Genomic DNA, 20,062 nt, shown 5'->3' on the forward strand with positions numbered 1-20,062 from the left:
GGAGGAGGACGGGAGCGGGTGCTTGTCTGATGGGGTGGGGCGGTATTTGGCGATGTAGATGGGGACGTTGCAGTTGAGGCCGTGGAGGAAGTGGGCTGTGATGGAGGCGGCGTTGCGTTGGATGTTGAACTGTGGGTTCTTAGTCTTTCTGTTCTAGGGCTATGGGGGCTGACATACTTTGGATGGATCATTGAAGAGCCAGCGGAAGTACGGATCGTCGGCAAACGCCTTTTGGATGCAGACTACGGCATCGGGGATGTCGGTTTTGGTCAGGGGCAGTATATCGATCGCCATGATGAGCGTGTGGCAGTTCAGTCTCTACTGGCTCTGCGGATGGGCTGCGATAAGGATATGGTGTATGTGTGGGAATGTCGGCGGAGGGGATAGAGGGAGATCGCCATCTAAGGGTTGTATCTGAAGAGAAGATCGAATCAATACAATGCTGATGGTGAACTCTTTTCGGGATTTTCAATGTCAGGTACTGCAGTCGTTGCTGATGCTACTCCGCTTGCACAATGGTGAAGCTTTATACGCCGTAGGGGACAATGGGGATGGTCACGAGGTATCCCTACAGGGCAGTTCCATGCGGTTCTCTGTAGGTGATCCTTTCTAGTGTCTTATCGGTACAGGTGTCACATCATTGGGGATAGCTTGCAGCCCACCTGCAAAGCCAAGTCTAATCGAAGCAACAGACGAATCATGGGGCGTACAACAGCGGGCTGATTGCCGCCAACTGGGAAACCCGAGTCCCCGCTGTGGATGGCCAAGCCTCTAGGCGAAATCGGGCAGGTTCTTGCGGGTGGGTGATGGGTCTAGGGAGGAGGTGGCCTGTATAACCAGATGACAACGTGTATATGGCGGTCAGATGATCCTGAGCATCAAAGTAAGGAATGGAATCTCTTACAGCTTGAGTGGTGTAACCTAGATGGATCTACCGACCCCACAGTCTTATCTGAGAGATACCACCCGATTTGGCTCTTATCAAGATGTTATCCAGCTTAAGATGAATAGACCATGTTCTTTGATATTCCAGACTCTTGAACAGACAGCACTTTTTACAACTGTCCTCAGTTTAGTGTCGATACCCCCGGGTTTGGCTCCCGGGTCATAACCACATATCTGGCGCTTCCTTCTCCCCCATACAACGAGAAATCCATCACAAGGTCCTCAATATCCTTCCATCCATACTTGCAATACAGCGGATACCCTTCCGGCGTGGCCTCAAGATAAATCCGTGCATTCCTCTCGTCCGCGATTCGCACTCCCCAGTCCAGCAAGGCCTTCCCCACCCCTTTTCCCTGATGCTGGGGATGTGTCACCAGAAGTTCCAGAACTACCCCATCAGCCCCATTCGACTCCTCACAACAGATCGCCGAAACTCACCCATGTCGTCCTCCTTCACGTGTTTCTTCCTCGTCTCCTCCAGCGCTTTCAAGCCTGCCTCGTAGACCGCCAGATTCATCCCTGCTGGCCGCAGCTCCAAGGTCTGCGCGGCCTTGGCCCTTGCTTCGTCCGATAGCACCGCCATCTCGCTGCGCCCCTCGGGACTCCGGATCAGCCACCGCGCGCAGCCCAGAACTTGATTTGAAGCCGGATCCGTGGCTACTAAGACGTGTATCTTGGGGTCAGAGAGTTTGTCGTAGTAGCGGGATTGTTTCAAGGGGACCGCGGCTAGCGGGTCGACATCCCGGAAGATATTGCGGTGGAGGGGCCCATGCTTGAAACAGATAACATTGAGTTCTGCAATCGCAAACGCGTCGTCTTCGGTGGCGTACCGTACATTCGTCATGTTGAGAATTTACAGTCGGTCTGGTCTGGGAGGATATGTTCAAGGGAAGAATATTTACAGAGTGAGATTCTGGCAAACGCGGGGATTCGGCGCGGTGGGACTAAATAGTACAAGTCCGTCGATTGATCCCGAGGTTGTCTCGGTCTGACTCATGGCACGAGTGATCTTATCTTGTTAGAGATGATGGTTACCTAGTTTATGGACAATTAGGCTATCAAGTAAGGTATTAAAGAGGGATTATGGTAGCATATTATCAAAGGGTCAATCACCTGAGATGCTCACAAGCCATTCACCAAGAGCTGTTCCTCAGCTGGGATTATTGACTATTTATTTCCATATATAGTCCGTCAAATTTATTCATCATTACATAGATCAAGGCTCAATGTCCTTGCGTTTATCTAACAGTTAGCCAGTTGGCCAGTTGGCCTCAAGCCTAGCAAGCCATACATCTCAGTATCAAGAGTCACAACTCTCGTCCTTTCAGAATGCAACTCATTACTGTCTTTGTGACTACCTTCCTCCTCTTCTCCTCTGCAGCCACGGCCCAGAGCTTCGGCAACAACTGCCTTCCGGATTGCTATCCTTATAGCGATGTTGCTGAGAGCGAATGCCCTGCGGATCACTCTGCCATTGGACATCAGGGTCCAGTACGTCTGCATCCTTGGATGTCTCCGCAATGTTGATGCTAATATGTTCTCTTCTTGTCGATAGGGATGCTTTCAGTGTTGCGAGTCGGTTTAAGAGCAACTCTAACCACGCAAGAGATCATTCTCTGAGTTCTTACGCAGAGGTATGTATGCCTGTAAGACAAGGTCATTGGATATCCTATTTATTGACTGTGATTAGACAGAACAGGACCTCTTCTGTTTGTGGAAGTAGGGATCAGGATTGATAAAGAATGATTCACTAAGTAAATGCTGATGATTGAAACTTGAATATTATCACTTACTGACACATGTTAGCATAAGAGTGAGTCAAATCTTCTCATAGGAGCCATGAGCCCTCAAGAGACAGTTGCTAGTGCTGGTGTCTTGATATTATATGATATCATGTATACATGTCTAATCATTATCATAGGCTGCCTCATTGCAAGCTCTAGCTCAACTTTTTCTTTGACCATCCCTTCAAATCATACATGATATGTATCAAGAGCCTAAGCCCACTTGCCCAACACCCCCATCAACACCATGCCCGCAATCAGCGAGACCCCCCCAATAACCACTCTGCTCACTCTGGCATTCATCATCTCCCCTCCCTCCATCACCCAGTCCCGAGCCCACATATCGACCACCCCAACCCACACCAGGATCCCCGCAGACAGCGCGTCCAGCGTCCCCAACGCCACAAGCGTACTCTTCTCGTTCCCGTTGAACGAATGCAGCACGCCCAGCCCGATCGCCATCCCCACCGGCGTGATCACCGCAAACGCACCCGCCATCACCGCCTTATACGACAACAGCCGTCCCGGAAGCAGCGCGATCCGCGCCCCGAGCGCCAGCCCCTCGAAGAACTGGTGGAACACAATCACCACCAGCAGCGTCTTGTAGAACGAGTCCCCCGCCACCACGAGGGTGAGCCCGATCAGGATGCTGTGGAAGATCACGCCGGCTTCCATGACGAACACGGAGAGCTTGGTGTTGGGGTTTGTGGGGTCGAGCGGGGGCCCGTGATGGTGGCCCAGGGCGGCGAGGGTGTGTTGCTGTTGCTGCGGTTGGTGGGGGGTTGGTTCCTTGCTTGTGGGTGATGGTGACGGGGCGGTTTCGCAGGTCTGCTCGGGGCAGGGGGCCCGCTTCCCGCGGGCGAGGATGATGCGGTGGCCGATGTACTCGAAGAGGAAGGAGAGGAAGATGCCTGCCATGACGACGGCGGAGGTGGTGGCTTCGTATTCGAGTTCGCCGAGGCACTCGTTGGTGAACATGAGGTTGGCGTGGGTGTAGAGCTGTTCGGTTAGTTTGGCTTCGGCTTGGCTGCTGTCCCTGGGGTGGACCGTGGACCTACATGCACGAAAGCAGTGGAGAGAATGACCCCCGTTCCGAACTGCTTGATCACCGTTGAGACGGCCCCGTTCAGAGATGCAAAGGGCAATTTGACCAGGAGCATGGGCAGGAACACGCCGATGGAGCTGGTGGCTAGCACGACGAACAATGTCCCGATGCGCAGGGGGACGTCGTAGTCGCGGCTTCGGAGGCCACAGCTACTGCTACTTTTGCTCTCGGATTCTCCCGCGCCCACGCAGTGTCTAGGTATGTTAATGTAAGAACCGGGAATATGAAGCAGACGGGGCGACGCACTCAACACCCGCGTGGAAGTGACAGTTCATGCCCTCCTTCGAAGACCCCGACTGCGATTCCTCGCTCGAGGTAGATAAAGTTTCCGTCGAACTCTCCTCTTCAATGATCTGTACGTCGTTTCCCTCCGGATCGATGCAGTATCTTTCCCCGTCAGCTACTTGCCGATCAAATACAGCCAAACACTTACGTGTCTCCGCCATGCGAATGGCATCCCGTGTACTGGGCTGGCAGTTCTCCCGTCGGCGTTGACGCCAGTACCACTTGCACCTCGTGTCCATCCCCGTCAATACAGTATACCTCGCTGCCGTGGCTGTGGCATCCCGTCACGGCGGAGGCCTGTGCGGAGGTGGTTGTGCTGGCGGCGGTGCTTGCAGGAACCGTCGCGGTAGCGGGAACCTGCGTGGAGATGGGGGTTTCCTTTCCATCTGCGCCGTAGCAGTACTCGACGCTGCCGTGGGTGTGACAGCCCGAGTAGGACTGGGCGTGGACGAGGCCGAGAAGAGATAGCAGGAGGAGAGATTTGGCCATGGCCATGTTGGATTGTAATCTTGTCAGTCTAATAGCTACGTGATTAGGCGGTATTTATATCTACGCATAAAATTATGACTATCATACTCCGTACATTGGTCGATGGATCATTCATAGGGACAAGCCACTGGCGGCAAAGAGTTTTCCTCTCGCCTTGGACACACCACACTAACTCCCAAGGTGTCTATCGCCAAGGACACAGTCTGACTGCCAAGGAGGAAAATTCCGCATACGCCATGAAGTGCAATATATTCTCCGGCAAAATTGATCGAGAGTCGTGCTTGTTGCTCTCAAGGTCCTCGCTCCAAGACTCTTGGCCGCCTCCGCCGGGATATCTTATTCTTGGCGTGGACTGACTTGCTCTATTGCCGTCGGAAATTGACCTTATGTTTATTGTTGAGGGCTTTTAGGACCGGTCAGTTGCCTTCAAGTATATATGCTATCACCTTTTATGAAGATGTGAGCTGCTTCAAGGCTGCAGAAGCAGGTGGATGTATGCAAGTCGCGTACATGCACGAAAGGATCATGACTGACAGAAGCACAGAACATCTAGCTTTAACGAGATTGCTCGAGAAGCAGCTTGTCACTACCAAGGTTGTCCTTGGCGTCTTGTGGGGCAACTCAATACGAAAAAGATCATGCATTACTCAATGGAATGACCTACGTCCGGGTGGCTTGTATATCCTGATTGCCAACAGTGAGTACCGCAGAGGAGACCCAGCCTCGAGGTATATAAGCCTCTACTACCTCTGCTCAGAAACCAACGCCACGCACAATCCATTTCCATACTGCTCCCCCAAAATGGCTGCTCTGCTCCGTCTCGCCGTTCTGCTCCCCCTCGTCGCCGCCCTCCCTACCTCCCCCCTCTCGGCGCGCGCAACCCCCCACGAACCGGCCTTTTTCTCCTGGAACGCCGGGGCCGTCACCTCCTACCCCATCCACTCGAGCTGCAATACCACGCAGCGCCGGCAGATCGAGGCCGGCCTCGACGAGGCGATCGCCCTAGCCGAGCACGCAAAGGCGCATATCCTCCGCTGGGGCAACGAGAGCGACATCTACCGGAAGTACTTTGGCGGCCGGCCCAGCATGGAGGCCATCGGCGCCTACGATGTCGTCCTGAACGGTGACAAGGGGAACGTCCTCTTCCGGTGTGATAATCCCGACGGGAACTGTGCTCTGGAAGGTATGCTATCCCCCCCATAAACTCTGCTGTCAACCTGCAGAGCTAACGAGGCGCAGGCTGGGGCGGCCACTGGCGCGGCGAGAACGCCACCGACGAGACCGTCATCTGCGACCGGAGCTACACCACCCGCCGCTCGCTGCTCACCATGTGCGCGCAGGGCTACACGGTCTCCGGGTCGGAGACGAATACCTTCTGGGCGGCGGATCTGCTGCACCGGCTGTACCATATGCCTGCTGTTGGGCAGGGGTGGATCGAGCACTTTGCCGACGGCTACGAGGAGGTGCTTGACCTGGCCAAGGGGGATGGGACGGAGCCCACGCATGACTCGGAGACGCTGCAGTATTTTGCGCTGGAGGCTTATGCGTTTGATGTTGCTGTGCCTGGTGTGGGATGTCCCGGCGAGAGTCACGATCATGAGCATGAGAGTGAGGCTGGGGCTGGGGCCACAGCGACGGCGACGGCTACAGCCACGGCGGCACAAACTGCCAGTGTCACTTCGGAGGTGCCAGCGGTAAGTGATAGTCTCTGAGCAAGAGGATGCGGCTGACGTTGGTAGAACTGCCATACCCATGAAGGTGGAGAACTCCATTGCACTTAGCCGTCGGCGCCGTATGCTTGATGACCGTATTGTTCTGAGGGATTGTGAGTAATTAGGACGACTCATGTCTACTTGTTTGAAGAGCATATTTGCTTTGCTTAACAACATTCATGCTGTGTGGTTAGCAAGTGTAGACCTAATACCTGCATCCAACGTTTAATCCACTAGACATTTATTTCATAATCCATCCAGAGGTTTAAATCTCATCATCTAAACAGCGCACAATGCCCCCGTCATGAACAAACTGCCATCGGCCAACATGTACACCGTTGCGCCTTGAAGTCCTCCGGCGCCCCCAGTCAGCCCAGCAAGCTCCGCGCATCCCCGTCTCCTCCACCTCGGGTTTTCCTGAAGTAGGGAATTGTTCGCCTGGCCTTCTCATCTGTGACGTGACAGCCACTGCCGGTGATGGCAATTGTGCGGTGGGTGAGGGAGAAGAGGTTGTTGGTTGGTTCTGGGGTGATGGCTGGGGTGATATGGTGGTGGGTGATTGAGGGTGACATTTTGTTGGGGTTCAGTGGGTTGGTGTGATGAGAACAAGGCTGGAATGATGGACTTGAGCTGGGGGTGAAGGTCATTCAAAGGATGCATCTCTGCGTTTACTCGCAACGGGGGAGAAGTCACTTTGAACCTGGAGGGTTGAGCATCTTCAGGAATTTTTGGGGGGACGAGGACGAGGAGCATTGGACAAACATGGTCTCAAGTACCAGTCTGTTTGTATCTCTATACAGATGAGAGATGCAATTATATATTTTATGAATGGCCAGGTATACAGTGCTTTTGTACATATCTTCTCAATTGCACCGGGCCATTTGCAACTAGACTATCACCCTTCTGCAGAGAGGGTCTATACTCTGTACATACAGCACCTGGTGCTCTTAGGGTTGTTAAGTTAATGCCGAAGAACAAGTTCAGCCATAGGAAAGCCTCGAAGTAGACTTCTAGCCAGGACATCAGCGTCCAGGGACGTCTCCATTCTCAACGTCGTCCGGTCAACATAAAACAGGCTCTTAACAAGCAGGAGAGGAGGAGGTTACCCCAGAAACAGGTATTGCCAAATTATCTTAAGAAAACGTATTCAGCCAAAGAACGCGACAATTCGAGGATGTGTGGCTCTCGCAGCGAGGATGTGTGGCTCTCGCAGCGAGGAGTCGGGCAACGATGTGGAATGTATCGTGGAATGCACGATCTTAGATAGCAACGGGTACGTACTACCACGTAGTATCAAGGGGTCTTGGCTTGTAGGACACTGTTCACATTCAGAGTTGGACGGGACAATAATTGGTGGGATGTTGTACCTGATTACCCCTTGATTCTAGGACTGAGGTGATGCAAGCGTTGATTCTCATCCATAGACAGAGTTGTCTGGTTTGGACTTTGGGTCTTGAGAGTACACTGTTGACTTGATGGTGTCTACTACTTAGTCTATACCATTTGGTTCAAGTGATATCAGGATTCTGAACATTGACTTTACATGATAAGTGTTAGATGATCTGAATATCGAGCGGGAAGTGGCAGCAAGTCACACAAGGCATACTCTATCCACATACTCTGTCCGATGGTCTGGTTGAAAACTTAGTATCTGATGTCTGGTGTCTAATGATAGCCAAGTCCTTGTGTAATATTGAGAGTAACCATCTTACAGCAGATAGATTAGTATAACCTCTTATAATTGTTGCTCAAATCATCCACTCCATGCGGACGAGATATGCGGCTGGTTGTCTGCTAGAAGGTCTTGGGATGTTGTATACAGTGAGTAGAAATATATATGATGATTAACTGTTGCGGAGATAGAACCAGACCTTTAGCAGTTTTAAAAGACTTATATCATTCAATACATTATCAGTCGATTATGTGGATATATCAGCATCCTTGTGGGCTCTTGGGAGAGTGTCGGTTTCTCTATCCTGACACGTGTGCGACATATATATACAGCGATTGTTGGAGTACCTGATCCTCAATAGCTCCACAGATAGACACATAGAAGTACTAGCATAATATCCACTATTTAGGCTACAACGATATTGCATGAGTATTCAGGAGATCTGCAGAACAATCTAATAGTGCCTTGAGTTCAGTGATACTCATAGTTTGATACTACAGAAGAGCATCCATTTGTAAACTGATGCTTGCTCATCACCACTGAGCATTACTGCAATATCGAATGAGCCAATCTGTCAATCTAATTGGGTCTATTCCGTAGAGAAGGTTCTACCTAAAGACTGAAACTATGGAAGACTTGCGGGGGACCTCAATAGCAGTTCAGGGGTATCACACTACTGTCACTAGTCGACCATGGCCATGGACTATGGAGACGTCAACACTTAACTCTAAACGAAACGACCCCCTCATCCAGTCTGGAGTCCAGACTCTGCCTCAGTCTCCTTTTCTTTAGGTTTTGTAACATGGATTCTCTATCAAGGCTAGTACTGATGAGTGACACTAAACTTGAGCACCATCTTGGCAGCATGGTGGCACATTTTCTATTGTCGCATGTTTCCTCGTCACCAGGGCAATCAACCAGAGACCTTGGCCTGATGTGTACGGAGTAGCCCAGGGGAACGCATGGAATGCCTCCACAATCCAGAGATCTAGCATCAGAAAACACAGAATCTGTCCCTTTTCTGATATGACTGAACAAAGTCGGACCTGCTTCTCTCCTGCACGTCCCCCCAAGCTTTTTTAGTTCCGTTCCTGATAGGTCATATTGTTTCACTTTCGACTAGGTGGTTGAGAAGCGACCTGGGGGGTGCAGTGGTGCACATGGGGGAAGCCGCAGCGCATGACCCCCTTCCCTGCCCGAGACACCTTCGTCTTGGTCTTGGTCTTGGTCTCTTGGACGCTTGAGAGGGGTAGAAACGAACTTATTTTACTTTTCTATTAGTCTAAGCTCTGGCATCCTTATTTATGTATGTTGTTGGTTGAGATCGTGTCTATTTCCTGGCAGCATTGATCTACGCCTGGCGCATCGCTGAGTCTTCGCTTCACCCCTGTACTGACAGCTTTTACCTTGTATATTTTGGCAACCTCACTTCTTCGCCATGAGTCCCTCGCTGCAATTGGACACTCACTCTCGAAAGGATGAGAAACTTCCCTCATGCTCCTCCAAGACTCTTGTCGCTGCGCCGCCCGTGGAATCACCCAAATCTCCCGAAGACTATGACCCTTGTGTCAATGCAAAGCCATACTCCCCCTTTTATCGACATGCAACAGCCTCGTTCGCCTTGGAACAGGCGAAATCTCAATCGAAGAAACCGAACTGCAATCTGGATGGAATGCACGACTTGGAAAGTGCGCCGTCGCCATCACCTTACAAGCAATCTGTGGACGTACAGAGCTCTCGCACCTCGAACCTGTGGACAAAGAAGCGGAGACGTTGCAATTGGATGCAGTCCTTGACGAAGAAGCAGAAGCTGGCAGTCAAGGCCATCATCGCGATTGTCACGCTGGGAAGCATGGTGGCTATTGCCTTGGGAATTACCATTGCTGTGGGCGGCGGAGTGTGGAAATCCGATCACCAACAAGGGGCCATCCATGTATAACAGTCAGTAAGTCATGGGATATTGCTCTTGTTATTCTGGCCACTGACTCATTAGTCTCTGCAGGTAATGTATTTCAAATGTACAGCATGCAGACGTCTACTTGTGCGTACTCGGTCTCCGTTCATGGATGCCGACCAAGCTGGATCGTCAGGCGCGCATCTGCTCAGGTCCACTATCCCACAGAGTCACATCAGATCGACCATGGTAGAACCTTTATCATCTCCAGAAATTGCCCGGTCGGAAGCTCCAGCAGGCTGTCCAGGGAACGCCAAAGGGAGTGCAGATGTCAGTATTGGGGCGTTATACCGGCCACCCTCTCCCGCAGAGGATCGATTGTACAGAAAGATCCATTTTTTTCTTAGGTGTTTCTATTCCGAGATACAAAGTTGTGTACATTAGTTTGGATCAAAGTATGACAGGAATCGATGATATTTCCACGCAATTCTCCATCAGCTGGATTGAAGTTTTAACTGATTGTTGCGATGTGCCTGGCATGGCAGCCTTGTTGCCTGGCGGCGGAAGAATCGTCGGCCCCTGGCACGTGACCCACAGAGACTACAAAATGGCACATTCCGCGCTGATCTCTTCCCCTGTTTTCTTTTCCTTTTTTTCCTCACATCGAAAAGCTTTAACAGAACCTGCCACGACCATCGTCCAGTCTTTCTATCCCACGGCGGTGTGTTGCCTTCGATCTTTCGATCGTTCGGTTCTGGAGAACAATGCTTTCCTTGATAGGAAGTTTGCCTTCCGTTGGGTCCTCTTGAGTGAGGGCGATGGAGGGTGAATGTCGATGACGGGACACATCTCTTTTTTACAGATATAGCACGAATACAATGGAAGTTAATTTTTGGAATACCTCTTATATCACTTCGTAATCCTGGAGAGCACTCTTGTGGACTGCTCGACCTGCGTCATCGAGTCGGGCTCCAGTCCGCGATGGTTGCTACGATGTCTTTCGGCTTTACATCACATTGTCTCTAGTTATTGACCTGCGCAACGTCAAGATCGCTGTTACTGTATTGACACGGAAATTTTCTGCGACTCTCATTCGACCAATGACTCCTGTTGTAAGACAAAAGTCTCCTGGATCGTGTTAAATGACACAGGGATATCTTCTGGTATGCACAGCAAGGGGTCACCAATCTACCCTGGCGATGGACAGTGAGTACTCATACCGCTCCTGGGCCTCCTAGTGTTGACCTTGCGCCCAGGAATGCCAGGACTGCCCTTCTGATGGCACCGTTCGATCGAAGTAACCACGGTGCCCAAGCCCACCAGCTGGCGGACTGTCTAGCTCATTCCCGGTGACATTCTCCTGACGCCCCAAACAAGGTCATGCCCTTGTTGTTTGTTTAGCTCACTAAGGGTTGATTTACATGCCTTGAGTCGAAACATGCAAGAATGAGACTCATAAAAGGCATGAACCTTGCCTATGGAGAACTTAATATCAGACAAACGACTAGCACTGGTTCCGACACCACGTTCCTTCTCTTTTCACTTCTTTGTCTTGTTACCCTTCCATTGGGCTTCCGGTCCATATTCACTCGTTAATCTTACTTAATTCTCGATTTAATCATCATGAAGGGATTGGTTGGAGGCATCCCGCTTGCCCTTCTTGTCGCCGCCGTCGCCAACGGCCATGGAATGGGCCAAGGCCATGGCGACACTGGACACGGCGAGCGCCCTGCTACTGTTATTGGTGGCCCCAGCGGTGATGACGGCGGTAACAGTGCCGCTATCGGGTTCGACAGCAGCTACAGTTCCAGTGTGAAGGACACCTACAAAGACGACCACTCCTTTCATCTGAAGAACCATGTGGTCGCTCCCCCTCCCCCTCCTGTGCCTGGTTTCCGCAAGCGAGGCAATGGCGATGGGACCGTTATTAAAGGCCCATCTGGCGACGACGGTGGCAACGAGGCAGAAATCGAGTTCGACAGTGCCTATTCTTCTGTTGTGGAGGATTGGGTCAAGGACGATCACTCCGCAGATATCAAGAACAACATCTTTAGCCCTGGTTTCCGCAAGAGGGGTGATCATGATGCGACTGTCATTGGTGGTCCCTCGGGAAACGATGGTGGTAACAGTCTGGAAATCGAGTTTGATAGTTCCTATTCCTCGGTTGTAGAGGACTGGTATAAGGACGACCACTCCCTCAACGAGGAGAATCACATCGTTTCTCCTCCACCAATGCCTGGCTTCCGGAGGCGAGGTGATCGCGGTGCAACAGTGATCGGTGGCCCATCTGGCAATGATGGCGGCAATAGTGCTGAAGTCGATTTTGATAGCTCATACGACTCCACTGTCAAGGATTGGTACAAGGACGATCACTCCATCGACATTAAGAATGACATTGTTCACCCTCCCCCAATGCCCGGTTTCCGCAAGAGACAAGGGAACACTGTCATTGGAGGCCCTTCAGGCGATGATGCTGGGAACAGTGCGGAGATTGACTTTGAGAGCATCTACACATCAAGTGTCAAGGACTTCTACAAGGATGACCATTCGGTTGACGTCGAGAACCATATCATCCACCCTCCTCCAATGCCCGGTTTCCGCAAGAGACAAGGGAACACTGTCATTGGAGGCCCTTCAGGCGATGATGCTGGGAACAGTGCTGAGATCGAGTTTGAGAGCACCTACACGTCGAGTGTCAAGGACTTCTACAAAGATGACCACTCGGTCGACGTCGAGAACCATGTCATCCACCCTCCCCCAGTGCCAGGCTTCCGGAAGCGCGACGATGGGGGCAATCATGTGGGTCGCCCTCATCATGATGAGGATGGTGACTCGACCGTGGTTGGAGGTCCTGGAAAACATGCCAAGCACCACGGTGATACTGTCATTGGAGGCCCCTCGGGTGACGATGGTGGCAGCAGCGCCGATACCGATTTTGACAGCCACTATTCCTCGGAAGTTGAAGACCATTACAAGGACGACCATTCTGTTGATATCAAGAACCACGTGTTTGCGCCAGCCCCGCCAATGGGCTTCCGCAGGCGCGGCGGCCCAGTTGTGATCGGTGGTCCCAGCGGCGATGATGAAGGCAACAGTGCCAGCTTCATCTTTGATAGCGACTACTCATCGGAGGTCAACGATGACTACGAAGATGATCATTCCGTGACGGAGGAGAACTGGATCGGGCAACCTCCTCCTCAACCCCCGCATCCTTACGCACCTCCATTCGGTGGGCCGGCACCAAGCAAGCCATGCAGCACCTCAACCATTGTTGAGACCATCGTCAGGACCATTTCAGAGGATCCAGCGCCCACGAAGCCCGCTGTCCCATACCACCCGTCTGAGCATCCTCACCCTGAGTCCACTCCTCCGTCCGTGCCCGCCCACGAGTCTTCATATCCCAAGCCTCAGCCAAGTGTCCCATCCGACCCCAGTCACAGCTCCAAGCCCAGCCCTCCTTCGTACACCACGCATCCCTCCGAGGCCGTGCCAACTGGTGTCTCTCCCACTCACGAGGCTGAGCCCCCCAAGTCTGAGCCAAGCGCCCCCGGTTATGCACCACACGAACCTGGCTTCGAGAAGCCAGAGCCGGCCCGCACCCCCTGTCCCTCGTCGAAGTCGGAAGCTCATTCCGAGCCCAGTGCTCCCTCATATCCTCCGCAGCAAACCGCTCATCCACAGCCTGAGTACAGCGCCCCCGCTGAACCTTCTCACGAGCCTGCTCACCCGAAGCCTCAAGTGACCACGACGCCTTGCCCCACGCGCAAGCCTGAAGGTCATCACCCTGAGCCCACCGCTCCTCCCTATCAACCACATCAACCTGAGCACTCTGTCCCTGAGAAAGCGACCCCCATCACCTCCACGATCACCGTGAGCCATACCTCCTCCTTCGCTGTTGTCCCCGTCTATGTGCCCAGCACCCACAAGACGTCTTGCTCGTCCGAGCAACACCAACGCCCCAGCGCCGTCGACCCCCACAGCAACTCGGCGCCGTCGATGCACCACGAAGCTCCCCCGACACCTAGTCAGAGCGCGATGTTCACCGGCGCTGCGGGTCGGATGACACCCGCCGGTGCCATGTCTGCAGTTTGTGGTCTCCTGGCTGTTCTTGCCTTCGTGCTGTAATGGAGCCGTTGATGGGTCTGGACATCTGTCATGTGGTACCACGTTTCATTTCTTCGTCACTCGCTCAATGATTATTTAATGTCCTTTGTATTACTGACACCTACTTGCTACACTCGCTTTGTCTGTATTCATTTCTTTTGTGATAATCTACAAGCAGAATGCTATGTGTGATATTTCTAGATTCATCTCCTCCGTAGTGTAGCTTCAATCGTGCTGTAAACACTGTCCCTCACCGGCCTGAACTATCAAACTGCACATGATTCGTCACCTTGCTGCCTGCTATCAAGTCCTTTGGCTACCTTGGCCAGGCAGAGCCCATCGCCTTCGCGAAACATGTCCATTGATTACCAATGTCTTACACGACTTTCCTGGAATCTAGTAATCCGAAGATAACATGATTTCTCGATCTTACTTCACTTCACGAATATCGCCAGAGACTGAATTTACACATATCTTGGCAATTTGTGTACTTGCTGGTAGTTGATGTTGGCATCAACCAAGGTCCTCTTATTATGTCATTGTGGCCGAACAGCACGTTCGTTGCCAACCCACACCTCTCCCTCTACGCCGACGGCGTGGATAATCACCTTATGAAACTCCAAGGTCCAGTCTGATATCAGTCGATGCTAGTTCTCCTATGTCCACATTATCATCACTGTACGTATGACTAAGCCGATCCGACTCGATGGATGAGGTCAACCGGCTGCTTCTGATATCATAATCCCATCATTCCCGAATCCAGGATCAACGGTGACATCAACTTCAGTCGTTCTCCTCCACGGTTGAGGGAGTATATAACAGCTTCAGCTTGCTCAGCCCATTATTTCTGGAATCAGAACAATTCCAAACAAAAACGCTGGCGTTTCGACCACTTCAATAATACCCAAGAGATTTTCTTCTTTGATTTGAGATAATACATAGATACAACCATGTCTTCCGACGACGCTCACAGAGGAGGCGCCCTTACCGAGATGGCCGAACACGGCACCTCCATGCCCAACGACGCAGGTATCCAAAATACCATCCCCTCCGTGCCCCGCCCCGACCAGCGAAGCGAGAACCGTCAGTTCGATAACCAGGGCCTCGCGGAGCCCTCGCTGGCCTTTGCCGCCGACAACGCCACCGATCTGCCCCGGAGCACCAAGGAGATGGGCACAACTGGTGAGGTGGTCACGGGGACTGGCGACGCGTTCCCGGTCGCGGGGGAGTCGAAGAGAATTAACCCCGACGCGATGGACCCCGGCGCGCGCGGAAATGCGCGGACGATCAAGCATGCGAATCTGAACCGGAGTGTGTTTGATCGGTCCGCGAGGGAGGATGGGAATGCGGGCGATTTCATTAGGGAGCATGAGATTCGGAATGAGTGATTTGGATGGTTGTGCTGGTTTATTACGATTTGTACTGATAGATTTGCGGGAAATTTTTTGAGGAATGTATCTTCGTTATCTTCGTTTGATTCTGGCTTGCTTATGCTGGCGTAGGAGTGATGAAGCCCTGGTAGATTTCGTCGAGGACGTCTCGTTTCCGTTTTCGATCGGCTTGCTCTGCCTCTTCTGCGTCGTCGGGCTCGCCCCGGGCTCCCGCGATATCCAGGTGCGGATGGTCCCGTCTCCGTGCGCGGAGAACATCTCCAGTCCTTCGCCTGAGCCGCCATTCCCGCGCCATACGAGAGAATTGATCCGGGCGGCGCTGAGGGCACTGGATCGCCCACGGATTTGTTGCCGACCAGCCATGAGACCGGGGACCTTGAGTCGTTTGATGAATGTTCCCTCGCGAAGTTCGAACATGAAAATCTCACCGCGGTCGTCGTGTTCGTTGAAGTTGGCCCACAGGAGTGTCTCTTGCCCTGGAGCCATCAGTCCACGGGGAACAATCAGCGGGGCCCTCTCGGCAAGATGAGAGGACACACCGTTCCGGACCCTGGGTCCAAAGTGCACAAGGGTATTGGCGCCGGTGGAGGCGTCCCAGACTCGGATTCGGGCATCTTGACCGGCTGTGACGAGGTGCGTGCCGGTTGATGTCCAACGGACGCCGGTCACAGCACCATTGTGCGCTCGGGCGTGGGGCGAGAACGGTGCGCGGCTTTGGTAGGATGCCGGGGCGCACTGGGGATGAACTAGGCCGACCGCATCATCCATGTCAAGGGTTGCGATGGCGGAATTGTGACCGCCCCTTCGAACGTCAAACAGAATCACGCGGTTGTCCGCTGATGCCGAGGCGAGGATATGTGGCCGGTGAGGGGCCCATGCAACTGAGAGGACCGCAGAGCTATGGCCCGGAAGGCCGTGAGTAGATAGGCCGGACCGCAGGTCGAGCAAGCGGACCGCCTTCTCTGATGTACCTACTGCAATGAGAAGCGTTGAACCGGGATGCGACGACATGGAATGAGAATAAGGCGTGCAGTCAAGCCTGAACGTATGCATAGGTGTGATGGCGCCAGGCTCCAAGGCAGAGAGCTTGAGGCTTCCATCATGAGCCGTACTCAAGATTGTAGATGGAGCGGGATCAAATGGGTATATTGAAACCGACGTGATGGCATGCGTATGGGCGTCCTCGTGGGATCCCTTGTTCATGGAGGCAATAGGCCGGTGGATATGATCCAACTCGGCGCCTCTGCTTTCTAGATCCCAAAAATGAATTGATGGGTCTGCACCACCGGAAACCATGCTGTTCAATCATTAGCTCATGTCGGAACTGATTCAGAAAGTGCATACAATCGTGAATCATTTTGATCAATGTTGAGTACATTCACGCCAGCCCTATGAGCAGCGGCGTCGCTTTCAAAGCCTGGACTTGCATCAAACAACGCAGAATCACGGTCGGATTGGCCTCCAGATATGTTCCTCAGGCTTGAGAATCGAATGCGAGGAGCTGGCTCGAGGTGGTGGACTAGTCGGGTAGTTTGTGCCACATGAAAGGTGTGCGGAGTGATAGACCCAAGGGCCCTGTTTAGGAGATATGAATTCATTCATCAGGGATTGAGCAACTTGAAATCCTTCAATACGTCAAGGGGATGCTCATGACGATTTCCCTTCAATACTTCCAGCTTGTCTCTTATCGCAACGCGGGGGCGGAGAAAGGTTGGGCCGGAGCTTGGAATTTCGTGCTCGTCGTCAGAAGCAGAAGAAAGTAATCCGTAGACTCTTTGACTCACTAGGTTGGAGGTTGACTGTAGATTTCCCCTGATGCTCTCACACGGGTGACCTCAACACAACAGGACTATGTCCTACGGCAAATCCCTTGCTCTGAGCCAGAATTCCTTCGTCCAGCCCCCGGATCAGGACGATGGCGCGCGGGACATTCAAGACGAGCCTTTGCTCAGGCGACAAAAACGTCAAGCAACTGTCTACGATGCTGTAGCTGGTTGGTATGATTACTCCGCTGTCTCGGGAGCTTACTGACATGCACAGGTCGTGTGAATGCACATGGTTTCCTTCCATCGGTCTCATATGCCTCGAAACACCGCGACACAGCGTCCTCCAGCGTTCGTCCCGTTCGCCCAGAGGAGGTACTCTTCCGCCGACAGAATGCGCCAATACGATATGAAGAGAATGACTTTTACTTCGCAAACGAGTCCCTCCCTGCTGACCGACCTCTTCCAAGTTCTGAGCTGCTAGAAGCCATTCACGCCTACTCGGCCGATTTCTATGATCAAGCAACCATCGATCGCGGTCAAGATGATTACCAAAGCATGGACGAGACAGCTCTGATCGCAATGGGGATACTGATGGAGGAAATGGCACGAGAGGCTCTGGGTGAAACCGGAGACCTAGTTCTGGTCGAGGGGGAGGAGCTCTCAACGGATGATGATCACTTATCGTCGAGACTCGGAAGTCGCCGCATAGGCCGGAAACGGGCCAACACCAGCCAGACTATGATTTTGGCCAGCTCTGGCGATGATCTGGATAGCGTTGTTAGAAAGCGACGATCGAAGAAGCGCAAGTTGACCCGGAGGGCGTCGACTACCGATTTTGAGACAGAAGCTGATGAGAGGTTGTGAACAAGATCTTGCTCCATTGGGGGGGCCTCATGATTCTTTATGAGAAACTTGTTTAAGGCCAGTGATCGTTCTTCATGGTTAAACCTGTCTGTTATGGCAATCAGTAACATCATAAAGACAGCTGAGGGGCAGAGAAGTCTAGTCTGGAGATCAGTGCACAGGAGCAAAGGTACTTCTAGCAAGCTGAATTGTTTATTCGGTCAACTCCTTTGATTTTGTTTACTATCGTTGGTATAAAAGGGACTGGACTTTTGTGGAATCCCTTCTCCCTACAAGCCTGTCCCAGATCTCACTCTGTTTCGTTGGTTTTCTTAAAACGTATCAATTGGCTCTGCTAGAGAAACAACAGAGCACTTTAGAGAGCTTCGCAACTACACTGGATGTGAAACTTCGGTCTTACTGTTACAGCAAGTTTCTGCTGTAGATTTCTGAGCATCGAAGGACTGGGCTAAGTGTTCAGTATCTGTAACTGAGCATTTCAAATCCTCGCTGCATTGTTGCATAGCAATCATACATGTGACTAGAACTGTTGTAGGTGACTGGATCTGGCATCGCAGTACTCCAATCCTCTCTCGTGTCACACCCATCACCATCCAGATCAGTTCATCATTTCCTCCATCTAATTCATCTCCAGAAGACTCAGTCCCCATCTGTTCCGCCATTGAATGCCTCGTAGGCCCTTAAAGCAGCTCAACAAATTACGCAGCATCGCTTGACGAACGTCAACATCTACCATCCAACATGGTTTGCTCCCCGAGTTCCACTTTCCGTTATCGTCCAAACGCAATGCATACGCAATTGAAGAAAAAAGAAAAAAAATTACAAGTTACTGGATGCTAATGATCATTCCTCAGCCACCAAAACTCTCCAAAAGCGCCAAAGAAGACTTGATAGTCGCGCATCTCCGCTCCTCACGCACGTGCCACACGCTCAAAGACCTCGAAAAGATGCTTCCCTCGGTGGCTTCTATCAATGGCATGCAGGTCAAGGAATATATTCAGAACCTGACTGACGAGGGTAAGATCCGGGTGGAGAAGATCGGAAGCGGGAACTGGTACTGGTGTTTTGGCGGGGATGAGAAAAGAGAGAGGCAAAGACAATTGCACCAGCTGGAGAAAGAGGTGAAGACTCTGCAGGCGAGCTATGACGAAGCAGAGGCTAGTCTGGCGGCAAAAAGGGGCAAGTGGGAAGAAGAGGGAGAGAATGAGGCATCCAATCTGGCAGAGAGGGAGGAGTTGACGCGTCGAAAGGGCGAGCTAGAAAAGGAAAGGAACCGGCTGCAAGCCCAGTGGACGGCCGCTACTACGACGGAAGAAGGGAAAGGAGTGCAGCAAATGAGAGAGGAGATTGAGGAGTTCCGAAAACAAGCGCTTATGTGGACGGATAATATTTACGTGCTTGAGGTGTATTTGAGTAAGCTGGCAGGAGGGGATCGGGAGATTATTGCGGCGGTGCAGAGAGAATGCTATGGAGATGAGTATGTGGAGGGTGAGGGCTTGAGAGAGCTGATTATTTAGGGAAACACATAGTCTATTGATGAGGGAGAAAAGCATTCTGTATCTAGATAGTCTGGAGTCCTTTAGATGGATCATAACCACGAGATCAACTGACAGATGTGAGGTATCACCATCACAAGTCAAGCATGTGGAAGCATGCGGAGAGGTGAATAATAACGATGCGACACGAGAGCAGTTCAAACTAAGACAAAATAGTCCAGCCCCAAGAGAAGCTTGACTGTCGGCTTGCGCAAACTCGTTGGTCTTTTCCATTCTCCGCCTGGTCCGGCTTGTTGCTTATCGCGAACTTGTCCTCCTCCCCTCCCCCCTTCTCACTGTCAGTCTGTCCCCATCACGTCCTATCCATGTCCAACAAATAATCACCCCGTTTCTCTTGCTTGATCAACCTCTTCTGTATTAATCCCATACTACTTACAGTTACAAGCTTACAGGCGTTCGGATATCTCCACCCACCGCCTCCGGTCCCCCGTACCCTTCTCCCTCTGACCAATCCGTGTCTCGCATCAACTCCATCGAGTCCGCATCCTCCGATCG

At 52.1% G+C, this 20,062-nt stretch overlaps 10 protein-coding genes across 10 annotated transcripts; 6 read left to right on the forward strand and 4 right to left on the reverse strand.

Annotated features, from left to right (window-relative positions):
- Positions 1-1,067: 1,067 nt before the first annotated feature.
- On the reverse strand, positions 1,068-1,789 carry CDV56_100336 (GNAT family N-acetyltransferase; the record flags this gene model as incomplete). Its single annotated transcript, XM_026753955.1, has 2 exons — positions 1,068-1,333; positions 1,384-1,789. The coding sequence occupies 2 exons, from the start codon at positions 1,787-1,789 to the stop codon at positions 1,068-1,070; spliced, it is 672 nt and encodes a 223-aa protein (XP_026617707.1).
- Positions 1,790-2,942: 1,153 nt separating this feature from the next.
- zrfC (putative ZIP Zinc transporter) lies at positions 2,943-4,614 on the reverse strand (the record flags this gene model as incomplete). Its single annotated transcript, XM_026754252.1, has 4 exons — positions 2,943-3,728; positions 3,788-4,028; positions 4,081-4,221; positions 4,268-4,614. The coding sequence occupies 4 exons, from the start codon at positions 4,612-4,614 to the stop codon at positions 2,943-2,945; spliced, it is 1,515 nt and encodes a 504-aa protein (XP_026617708.1).
- A 795-nt stretch (positions 4,615-5,409) lies between these two features.
- On the forward strand, positions 5,410-6,669 carry aspf2 (major allergen Asp F2; the record flags this gene model as incomplete). The annotated part of the gene is made up of 4 exons (XM_026754645.1): positions 5,410-5,791; positions 5,848-6,302; positions 6,367-6,433; positions 6,608-6,669. 4 exons carry the CDS (start codon positions 5,410-5,412, stop codon positions 6,667-6,669), a joined length of 966 nt encoding a protein of 321 aa, XP_026617709.1.
- Positions 6,670-6,688: 19 nt separating this feature from the next.
- On the reverse strand, positions 6,689-6,892 carry CDV56_101219 (uncharacterized protein; the record flags this gene model as incomplete). The annotated part of the gene is made up of 1 exon (XM_026754838.1): positions 6,689-6,892. One exon carries the CDS (start codon positions 6,890-6,892, stop codon positions 6,689-6,691), a length of 204 nt encoding a protein of 67 aa, XP_026617710.1.
- Positions 6,893-9,430: 2,538 nt separating this feature from the next.
- CDV56_101631 (uncharacterized protein) lies at positions 9,431-9,931 on the forward strand (the record flags this gene model as incomplete). The annotated part of the gene is made up of 1 exon (XM_026755250.1): positions 9,431-9,931. The coding sequence occupies one exon, from the start codon at positions 9,431-9,433 to the stop codon at positions 9,929-9,931; it is 501 nt and encodes a 166-aa protein (XP_026617711.1).
- A 1,578-nt stretch (positions 9,932-11,509) lies between these two features.
- CweA (putative GPI anchored protein) lies at positions 11,510-14,011 on the forward strand (the record flags this gene model as incomplete). Its single annotated transcript, XM_026755537.1, has 1 exon — positions 11,510-14,011. The coding sequence occupies one exon, from the start codon at positions 11,510-11,512 to the stop codon at positions 14,009-14,011; it is 2,502 nt and encodes an 833-aa protein (XP_026617712.1).
- Positions 14,012-14,940: 929 nt separating this feature from the next.
- Positions 14,941-15,378, forward strand: CDV56_102377 (uncharacterized protein; the record flags this gene model as incomplete). The annotated part of the gene is made up of 1 exon (XM_026755996.1): positions 14,941-15,378. The coding sequence occupies one exon, from the start codon at positions 14,941-14,943 to the stop codon at positions 15,376-15,378; it is 438 nt and encodes a 145-aa protein (XP_026617713.1).
- A 75-nt stretch (positions 15,379-15,453) lies between these two features.
- Positions 15,454-16,979, reverse strand: CDV56_102448 (WD repeat protein; the record flags this gene model as incomplete). The annotated part of the gene is made up of 2 exons (XM_026756067.1): positions 15,454-16,678; positions 16,726-16,979. The coding sequence occupies 2 exons, from the start codon at positions 16,977-16,979 to the stop codon at positions 15,454-15,456; spliced, it is 1,479 nt and encodes a 492-aa protein (XP_026617714.1).
- Positions 16,980-17,232: 253 nt separating this feature from the next.
- On the forward strand, positions 17,233-18,011 carry CDV56_102660 (uncharacterized protein; the record flags this gene model as incomplete). Its single annotated transcript, XM_026756279.1, has 2 exons — positions 17,233-17,374; positions 17,422-18,011. The coding sequence occupies 2 exons, from the start codon at positions 17,233-17,235 to the stop codon at positions 18,009-18,011; spliced, it is 732 nt and encodes a 243-aa protein (XP_026617715.1).
- Positions 18,012-18,844: 833 nt separating this feature from the next.
- CDV56_102873 (putative GAJ protein) lies at positions 18,845-19,528 on the forward strand (the record flags this gene model as incomplete). Its single annotated transcript, XM_026756492.1, has 1 exon — positions 18,845-19,528. One exon carries the CDS (start codon positions 18,845-18,847, stop codon positions 19,526-19,528), a length of 684 nt encoding a protein of 227 aa, XP_026617716.1.
- Between the last annotated feature and the right edge of the window lie 534 nt (positions 19,529-20,062).

Source organism: Aspergillus thermomutatus (assembly GCF_002237265.1).
Source record: "Aspergillus thermomutatus strain HMR AF 39 chromosome Unknown NODE_18, whole genome shotgun sequence".
Taxonomy (NCBI): Eukaryota; Fungi; Ascomycota; class Eurotiomycetes; order Eurotiales; family Aspergillaceae; genus Aspergillus; species Aspergillus thermomutatus.